General features: G+C 34.6%; 2 protein-coding genes across 6 annotated transcripts in view; one reads left to right on the top strand and one right to left on the bottom strand.

The window, feature by feature from the left end:
- The first annotated feature begins 598 nt into the window (after window positions 1-598).
- LOC113511103 (CCAAT/enhancer-binding protein gamma-like) lies at window positions 599-3,442 on the top strand. 3 transcript variants are annotated; one of them, XM_031912224.2, is made up of 3 exons: window positions 599-713; window positions 911-1,140; window positions 1,870-3,442. In XM_031912224.2, the coding sequence occupies exons 2-3, from the start codon at window positions 1,033-1,035 to the stop codon at window positions 2,119-2,121; spliced, it is 360 nt and encodes a 119-aa protein (XP_031768084.1). In that variant the 5' UTR covers window positions 599-713; window positions 911-1,032; the 3' UTR covers window positions 2,122-3,442. The 3 variants fall into 3 exon arrangements, with proteins under 3 accessions (XP_031768084.1, XP_052759187.1, XP_026750494.1); XM_052903227.1 differs by having other exon boundaries at window positions 607-624; XM_026894693.3 differs by having other exon boundaries at window positions 642-1,140.
- The window catches only part of LOC113511033 (phosphoinositide 3-kinase regulatory subunit 4), a 33,087-nt gene continuing 27,034 nt past the window's right edge, over window positions 3,324-9,376 (bottom strand). For all 3 annotated transcript variants that reach the window (XM_026894598.3, XM_026894599.3, XM_052903226.1), the window contains 3 exons: window positions 8,399-8,559; window positions 6,979-7,157; window positions 3,324-6,027 (listed from right to left, as the gene is read on the bottom strand). In XM_026894598.3, coding sequence (XP_026750399.2) covers window positions 5,814-6,027; window positions 6,979-7,157; window positions 8,399-8,559 — 554 coding nt within the window. In that variant the 3' untranslated portion in view covers window positions 3,324-5,813. The remainder of the gene's footprint in view (window positions 6,028-6,978; window positions 7,158-8,398; window positions 8,560-9,376) is intronic.

Below are 9,376 nucleotides of genomic sequence, written 5' to 3'. Positions count from 1 at the left end.
AAGTGGAAAATTGATACATAATTAGACACAAATTTATTGACGTCTACGCAAACTATTGTTTGAGTAACTAGAAGATAAGTTAGGTTCGACAGATTATATTGTAGATTCCTTTAGCGCGCGCCTTCATGTGAAAGAACAAAACATTAAATGTTGCTACCTCATCAAAGTATTCGATGCGTTGGCTAGCATCTATGTGCCTATGTCTATTGGCTTATTATTGGCTATGGGCTCTTCGCGTAGAAAGAAAATGTCATAGATTAAGTACTTGCGCTGTAAGATACTATTTAATTGTGTATGTCCACATATTGTGTAGATCTGTATCTCTTTTAATAAAAAACATTTGTATAATATCCATGCAACCACTTAAATTCCAGACAAATTATCTTTTTGAAGACTAGGCAGCATGGTCTCCGACCTTAGCCTGTTCCAAACGGAACAAACGTACTAAAAAAAAAAAAAAAAGCAACCACTTAATTGTATTTATTGTAAAGTACTATAAAGTAGCTGAATCTTTTGTTTGTGAGATATATCAATATCAATATATTTTAAACAAAAGTATATTATAAACAGTAGTACAATATATTGAACATTCACTTATTTTATTGTTCTCATACATGATAAATGGTTGCATAAATTTTTCATTTTTATCAATATTAAGTGGTGTTGAGTCTAAATAATCTAATCTAAGCTGTAGTGGTTTGTTTTTGTGTGGCGTAAATATCAAAATATTTATTTTTAATATTGCGCATATATATATTTTTCTAAAATTAATTAATTTATTAGTAAACAGAATAAATTTAGATAATAATACCAATATTCACTTTTACAAATAATTCATACGAAAACTGTGTTTTATATTCACTAGGTCATACTGATTAATTTTATATAAATGTTGCGTCATTGTTTCCAGTTAAAAAACTAGTGTAATTTATTTGCAATTGTTGTGAAATATTGCTTTATGTGTCGTAGACTGTCGCACTACTGTTGAAAAGTAACCACACGTGTGGTTAATAGTGGATTAAAAGCATTTTAATGATATTAAAAGAATATATTGATATGGCACCTAAGCGCGGGAAACGAGTGAGTGATGGCAGTGATGAAGACGAGGACTACAGGAAGCGAAGGGATAGAAACAACGAGGTATTTTTTTAATCTAAAAAACTATTATTGTCTTACTGCTGTATAGAATCTATTCTTGCGAGATGAAATATACCCTAATATTGCTGATTAGATGGCACGGCATTGTTTTTTAATTGCAGTTTCCCCTATCTGACACGTGTGTACTTGTTCACAGAATATGTTTAAATAGAAATAGCTACTAGTAAAATTTAAAATTAATTCTACTTTGTAAAACAGCAATTGCTATTTTACAGCCAATAGTTAAAACAGTGGTGACCAGTATAGCTAATTTAATTTTGTAAACAATAATTTATGTAAATTGAAATATTGAAAAAGCTGATCTCCTACTTGATTGACTAACTATGGACTAACTGGCAGCACAAATTATTCTTCAGACTAAAATACAGTCATACAAGCACCACAGCTGGGGGAAAGGGATTGCTAGTAATGTTCAGTACCAGTCCCATTGCTAGCAATATGCCCTGTCAGGTCAACCTCCACATGGTCCCCCCTGGAAATTGTGCTGAATTCCTGGTGTACAATTGGCTAACTAATCTGCCTTTTCAACTCCCCTGTCATCCCTCATTGGTGCCCCGCCGCAATCACCATCAGCGTAAGTGGGGTAACCATTCCATTATCATTTATTAAAAAAAGCATAGCAGCTTGGTGACTAATTGATTGAAACAAAAGTATTTAAGCATATGAATTCTATACAAAATTACTAAAAAATGTTTATTAAATATTTTTCAGGCAGTAAAAAAGAGCAGATTTAAGTCAAAGCAGCGTACACAAGAAACATTCACAAGGGTGAGCAAACTGAAAGAAGAAAATAAAGTGTTAGAGGAGAAAGTGAAGACCCTAACAAAAGAATTGCAATTTCTAAAAGAACTCTTCTTGGCACATGCATCAAATACACAGAATTCTAAATTTGAAGGTATTGACCTGGAGAAGCTTCTAGAAGATGTCCCAGATAAGGAACAAGAAAATAGTAGTAAAAAATGATTGGATAACTAGATTTATGCAAATGACTGGGTAAATATAGTTCTTTAAGTTAGTAATGGGTACTCTAGTGTTCAACAGCCATATATGTTTCTTAAAGAAAGAGACAGATGTTATTATTGATCTACACACAATCTTGTGTGAATAATTTGCTATTCCATATACAGGCTGTAATCAAAATCTCCAGCCATATGTAAAACTAAAAATCTACCCAAGCTATAGAATATATTAAGAGAAAAATTCAGTAAATCAAAACTTTTCCAATTGAATGAAACCAATCCTCTATGGGGTCTAAGTGTGGTGGCTTAAGCCGAGGTTCAAGCCGCTCTGTCACCTTTGAATGTATGCCACATCTATCGGTAAGAGTCAACACTTCATCACTCCCCCCTTGTGGTCTTGGAGTGCCATCTACATTTGTCCCTGCATATGCCCAGTGAAGCTATAAATGCCCTTTGCAGCTAACAGCATTTAGAGATCGAAAAGTAATCAAATTTTTGAGCATTCCATACTGGCTGTACCATTAGTTTGTTAGCTCATCTTTTGTGGGGGAAAATTTTCATTTTCCATTATAGTACTCTACAGTTTAGATTTCACCTGTATAAAAATGGTACATATTTCGCAAGCTAAACTCAACTTTTGCAACTCTCCATAAATACTATTCTGTATCCATAGTTTATATCCTATGTTAAGTGTTAGAATACTGACATATTTTGACCATGGACAAGCACCTACCTGGCGCTCATATATCATAATCAAAAACCAAGTTCTATTTGTGTTCAGCAGCTGTATTGGATATTGAAATGTAGTGTGAGATACCTAGACAATATATGTATATAAATGTAATTTAGAATTAAGTAAATTTAAACAGATTTTACTGCAAATTCTCATTTACTTGCATTTTGGTAAAATGTATTGTTTTTCTGTGATGATTTTTTTAATGACTAGACATTTATGTAATTTATTGCATAAATTTAGTGACAGATATCTGAAATGAATTCTTCAATACGTAAAAGATCAGCATTGCTAATTGAAATGTTCTAAGATACTGTAAGTCATAGGCATATTATTGTTACACTAACTCTCCCTAATACTATGTTCATTATGATATAGGTACTTACTTTTCTCTCATAATAGAAGTGTGCCATATCTCACAAATGTCTGGCATTTGCAGTACATTTTATAAAGGAGAAAATTGAAACAAAGTGTTAGAACATTGTAATATTTATTGTTAAAAAATAGATTCTTATATATCTACTATGTAATTTATAAGTATAAAGCTAAAATGAGCTAAAATATTGAAAATAAAGTATTTTATTTACAGGAACTTCAGTCATTTTATTTTCAAACCTATATTTTCAATCAATACTCGATTTTTTTTATATATACACATAAGAAATTGAACACATGCTACACACAGAGTTACAGATTTCAAACAATAATAAATCAACATTGTATTGCAAAAAACATATTGTAGGCAGTCGATTCAGAAATCCCATTCCTTAAATCTGTAAGACTCAAATTGACAGTTATAAAATAGTTCTGATTCAATTAAGATTTTACCTGCGGGGAAAAATTCTTTAAAAATTGCGTTAGCTAATGCTTGAACGCCCCTTTTACCCAATAAAAAAAATCTCTAATATCAAACAACAGAGTTTCAGAGATAGAGAATGACATATCAGAATCGATCCCAAAGACAGCTTTAATAAAAAGATTACATGCAACAAAGAAGCTTTTATTTTTCTTAATTGCACATTAAGTTTTATCACAAATGAATAAGGAACATACGGGTTTGAATTATATAAACATGTCTTTTAAATTTAGAATGATAAATTAAATTACGACCTGTCTGATGGAGCGCGACCATAGACAAGAACAATACATTAAACATTGTATAATAAACATATACAGAGTTTCCACTAAGGATAAATCATATGCTGTCAATACTAAAATTAATCAAATTCAACCTTCATATTTAACCACTTTTATTATGGCAAAATATCAAATCTTTTTACATAACAATGTACACGGCATAATAAATTTGATAGTTTCATAAAAAAATTAAACTACCTACAGATATTACTAACATACGATTATTAACAATATATCAATAACGTGCAAACGAATCTGTCGATAGAGACGTTTTCACTACTACATGTATAAGATAGAACGAGACATTGATGTGTAGCGTCTTATTATTCTATACCTACCTAAAGATTTGCTTGCTATTTGTTAAAAGTAGCTAGCTAATTAAAATCACAGCATACAATAATCAAAGTTTTTAAAACTAGATGAATGTTATGTCATATTTATGATTTCCAACGAGGAAGCTTTTCTGCAAATTATTTGCAATGTCTTTATGATTATTATCATATCAATTTTAATAAGTTAACCACTAAATAGCGGTACATATTGTTGGCATATTTTTTGTCGAAATTGGCAATTAAAAAATAAGACAGACAAAGAAATAATGTTAGGTTATTTTTCGTATTGTAGTTTCAATAAATAACACAATTTACACGCCAAGATTGTTTACTAAAAGTGACAAGTTAAAAAAAACTACCTAATTAGAGACTATAGTTATGAGCTTATTTATTTTTATATAAAAAAAAGACATTTTGAAAGTAAATAACAACCCACATCAGTCATACTCATGAACGGTTTCAGTTTGTAAGGACTAATTTTTTCTGATCACTAAAACTGACTTGTTACTTGGTTATTATGTTAATAAATTACTTTTTATGATTTGATATTTGACCTTGTAGACTGTATTTATAAAAATTCATAACCAGTAAATTTTAATTTTTGAAAAAAAAAGAAAGCAGAGTTCCTCTCGGCTGAAATTGCATTCCAAATGAGCGTTAGAATCATAAAAAAATAATTATTTTAAAATGCTTAAAGTGTACTTGGTAAAAAATTAATTTAATTCTTTCATACGCTACATGGCCAACAATATAATGGGTCATTGAAAAAGATGATAAGGTATATCACACACTAAGTGACCTGTGAGAGATATAAACAATCGAGTATTATTTACTTCTGTTGATTGAGGAATTTTTCTATCTAAAATACATGTTCAATATGAATGAAAGTGATGTGAGCGGGGGAGAATGGGATCGTTAGAAATAGGGTCTAATAACCCCATTGTTAGCAATATACGCTATCAAGTGGACCTCCACGCGGCTCTATCTGAAAACTATAATGGTTAATTCTCCAGTGTATTCTTGATTCCATTATCATTAATTAAAAAAAAAATTTAAATAGGGTCCGGGACTAGGATTTTCGAACTAATTAATAAATACTTGAATGTAACTACCGGTAAACTAACGGTTTAACTTACGTGTAATTAGCTCGCGTCACAGGCGCTAAAGATTAAGGGTCCCAAATTGGTCCCGAAACTAGTCGAACTTTCTCAACCTAATAACATCTAAGTTAAACCGGTAGTTATAGCATGAAATTTTTAATAATAATTTTTTTTAAAAAAATCCCTACCTTCCTAAAAGTTACTGCCTCAAGCCTCGCACAATACGAAATATTTGTAATTCACAAGTATATTTGTTTGTATCGATCTAGACGTTTACTATGTATTATAACAAAATAATGAAAGTATAACTACCTATCAGTCGTCTAGTATGCACAGTTTATTTTGGGACTAGATGAAGCTGTGTATATCCAGGTATGAAATTTTGTTTACTGAATTATTTCCAAACATTAATGACTCCATCCGCGGACGAGCTGACTAGATAATGCTTGCTGCCTTCCACCATAGTGACGTCAGTGATGGGCGCGGTATGGTAGAACGAGCGTGACTCCACACTTCTGTACACGTTGTCCTCTATAAATGACGGCGACGAACTGGCGTTAACTTTGCAGCACTCCTGTATCACCGTTGTACCGTCTATAATACGACTCCTGCAGTATAAAAAAAAATCATATTTCTTTATTTAATGCTATGTTTAGTATTTTTTTATAATTTAATAATAATAATTTGTTTTAACCCCAAACTTAAAAATTGTAACTACAGATGAAGAATGATTCTCGTTTGGTGACTATATAATGATCTCGTTTGGGGGGAAAGGGATTGTTAGTAATGGAGACTGAGAATGCCATTGCTAGCAATATACCCAACCATGTCGACCTACTCGCGGTTCCCCCCGGAAACTATTATATTTAATTCCTGATGAATTCATCATGATGGGCTAACTGGCCTGTTTTCATTCTCATCTATCACCCTTCACTGGTGCTCCGCCAGCGTATCCCGTTAGCGCAGGCAGGGTTACCATACCATTTTCACCCATCAAAAAAAAAGATCTCGTTTGATGACCCTGTATAATGACGAAAAGTGGTTTGACGGAAAGAGTCTGCGTTAGTTATGATTGAATCTGTATTTAGCGTTGACCATCACTTTATTATATTTTAAATACATAATCGGGACTTAACGCGACGAAAAAGCTTTTACTGGTAAAATAATACCTACATACCTGCTTCTTCATTGCCGACGTCTTTTTATTTTATTTTCGATATGTATTTAAAATATGTGTAACAACGCGAAAGTTTAAAATTAACCACATCACTTTATTGTCCTTAGAAGACAGTTACCGCCTTCCAATGCTTGAGTCGCTAACTTATTTGGTATTTTTAGTATAAAAAATTAGACGAATTCATAAAATACACTATTTACATTGTTTTATTAGAGCAAAAATCTCATTTCTTAAAGTGACACTGTTTATATTCTCAAATCCGCCAATACTACAACTCCTACGAGAGTAACAACTGTTGGTGGCTATAATGAAGCTGAAGTTAAGTCTGCCAAATCACATATCGCTAATTTTGTACGCATAATAGCATATTTTAAAGATATACCTGTACTTTAGAGCGTTGGGCGTATGCCGCAGCTGGTCGGAGTGCGCGTACACTAAGACGTAAGAGTCCTCAGGGTGTTCGAGGTCCCAGTGCCGGATGCGCTGGTCGGATCCACCCGTAATCAGGAACTGGTTGCCGTCGCGCGACCCATAGAAAGCTGCGCTTGTGTAGTGCGACACCTAAGGGTTAAGTACCAAATTAAGAGGGTATAAACATAGAGTATATTAGTGTGAAGATCAGAAGAAGATTATATTGGGGATATTAGATAAATTATAGGAATACATAAATACTTTTTTTTTCGTAAAAGTAAACTTAAAACACCCAGACCAATACAAACAGTTACATTTACGAAGTTATGGCGTGAATTTACAGGGTACAGAGGAATAATACCTGAGTCCTCAGGAATGGCAACGCATGGGGGGTATCATTGGCGAAACATTATACTCTGTTATGTCCATGGTACTGCTCATGTCTATAGACGATGGTTACCACTTTCCATCAGGTGGGCCGTCAGCTTGCTTGCCATTCTAAGTTGTATAAAAAAAAAGTTTAATGTTTAAAGTTTCGTAAACACATATATTTTAATGCAATAACTACTGCTTTAACTTCCGTGTAATTAGATCGAGAAAGTTCGACTAGTTCCGGGACCAATTCGTGACCCTTAATCATGAGCGGCTGTGACACGAGGGCGAATCTGACTGTTCGCTTCGGTGCCTTACTTGCAACTGTGTGACGGTGCCACGCACGCCTACATCGTTATCAATTTCATCTACACGTGTAGTTAAATTCTCACGAATTATAAACTAACTTTTGCATTGTGCAGTGGAAATAGTACGGTAACCTCTCATTCGCGAAGCCGTATTTCAGAACTAGCTCTTGATGGAGTATTTTGGCTACCTGGTTGTATCCGTGCAAGTACTCAGTGTTGGCAAGAGCTGAACAACCCGAAAGCACATGTCTGAGTGACTCTCCGGGATGGCGACATCCCCGACAGATGTCCTCAGTGCCGTCCTTCAGAATGTGATTTTCAGTAATTGTCCGTCTTAACCATTATTATTATTATTACCAAGATCATCAAAATAATAATTATTTTAGTCCCCAAAACAAAGGTCTGATCTAGTTTGGGGACTGTTATTACTACAGACATTTCGTAACGTAACTAGATATAAATGATACTTGTGTTCAAAGCCTCTGTTACATCTTTTTGGTAATAAACATATTTTTTACTCGATTCACGCGTGTAGGCGCGTGCGTGTACGTGTGCAGTCATGGGTGTACATGTAGGCGCGTGCGTGTACGCGTGCAATCATGCGTGTACATGTAGGCGCGTGCGTGTACGCGTGCAATCATGCGTGTACATGTAGGCGCGTGTAGTCATGTAAGGTGATGCGTGACGCGTGCACGTGCACATGCTACTGACCGGCTGCGCGTAGTGCAGCGGCTGCGGTGCGTTGGTGCTGGGCCACAGCGCGTGCGTGCGCTGCGTGGACTCGAGGCACCAGGCGCCCGCGTCCCGCGCGCCCGCCGCCCAAATCCGCGACGACCGCCGCCCGCAACCCACTATACGCCGCACGCGCTCCGCTGCAAACATTTTTATACTCTCCTTCAGTATAACTTACGTTAAATCTACATTAAACCTAAATGAACCAGAGGGAGACTTTGTACAAAAGTCGATTGCTTGGGTACCTCTGTCTCATTCGTGTTTCAATCGTGAAGCAGTTGTGTTTGCATGGCTGTGTTTCGGTTTGAAGGGTGGGATATGGCGTGAATTTACTGGGTACAGAGGAATAACACCTGAGTCCTCAGGAAATGGCAACGCATGGGGGGTATCATGGGCGAAACAGTATACTCTGTTATGTCCATGGTACTGCTCATGTCTATAGGCGACGGTTACCACTTTCCATCAGGTGGGCCGTCCATCAGCTTGCTTGCCATTTCAAGTTGTATAAAAAAAAATTAAAAATTGTGCCTCTTTTTATTACTGTCAATATGTGACTAACTTATTAGGACCGGAACTATCCTTAATCTATGGGTTACTCAATCTTTATTTCCCATACAGTATGGATAACAAACAAACTCACTTTCACATCATCAATACATACATATAACAAACAATGATTTTTAGAAATTTTGTCCGTCTGTCTGTACGTTTGTGCACGATAATCTCAGAAACGGGTTAACCGATTTGAATGTGGTTTTCACTATTACCTTGCGGTTTACTTCACTTAACATTTAGTGTTTGTTTTATTTCAATCGGTTCATAAACAAAACAGTATATCATATATCAATCTAAAGAATCACATACAAAATGCTATAAAATATCCGATTATTTGAATTGGCTGTAATTTTATGAAGGTATTAAGTTTATAATTATTATTAACGTATATAATATAGGAAC

Source organism: Galleria mellonella, unplaced genomic scaffold (assembly GCF_026898425.1).
Source record: "Galleria mellonella isolate WM207_F2 unplaced genomic scaffold, CSIRO_AGI_GalMel_v1 utg133, whole genome shotgun sequence".
Taxonomy (NCBI): domain Eukaryota; kingdom Metazoa; phylum Arthropoda; class Insecta; order Lepidoptera; family Pyralidae; genus Galleria; species Galleria mellonella.
This window is presented reverse-complemented; position numbering and strand designations above follow the sequence as displayed.

Bases quoted from the DNA above. Each gene is read 5' to 3' on its own strand.
- LOC113511103 (XM_031912224.2), top strand. From the start codon at position 1,033: ATGATATTAAAAGAATATATTGATATGGCACCTAAGCGCGGGAAACGA. The intron at 1,141-1,869 runs GTATTTTTTTAA...AATATTTTTCAG, and splicing joins GAAGGGATAGAAACAACGAG to GCAGTAAAAAAGAGCAGATT.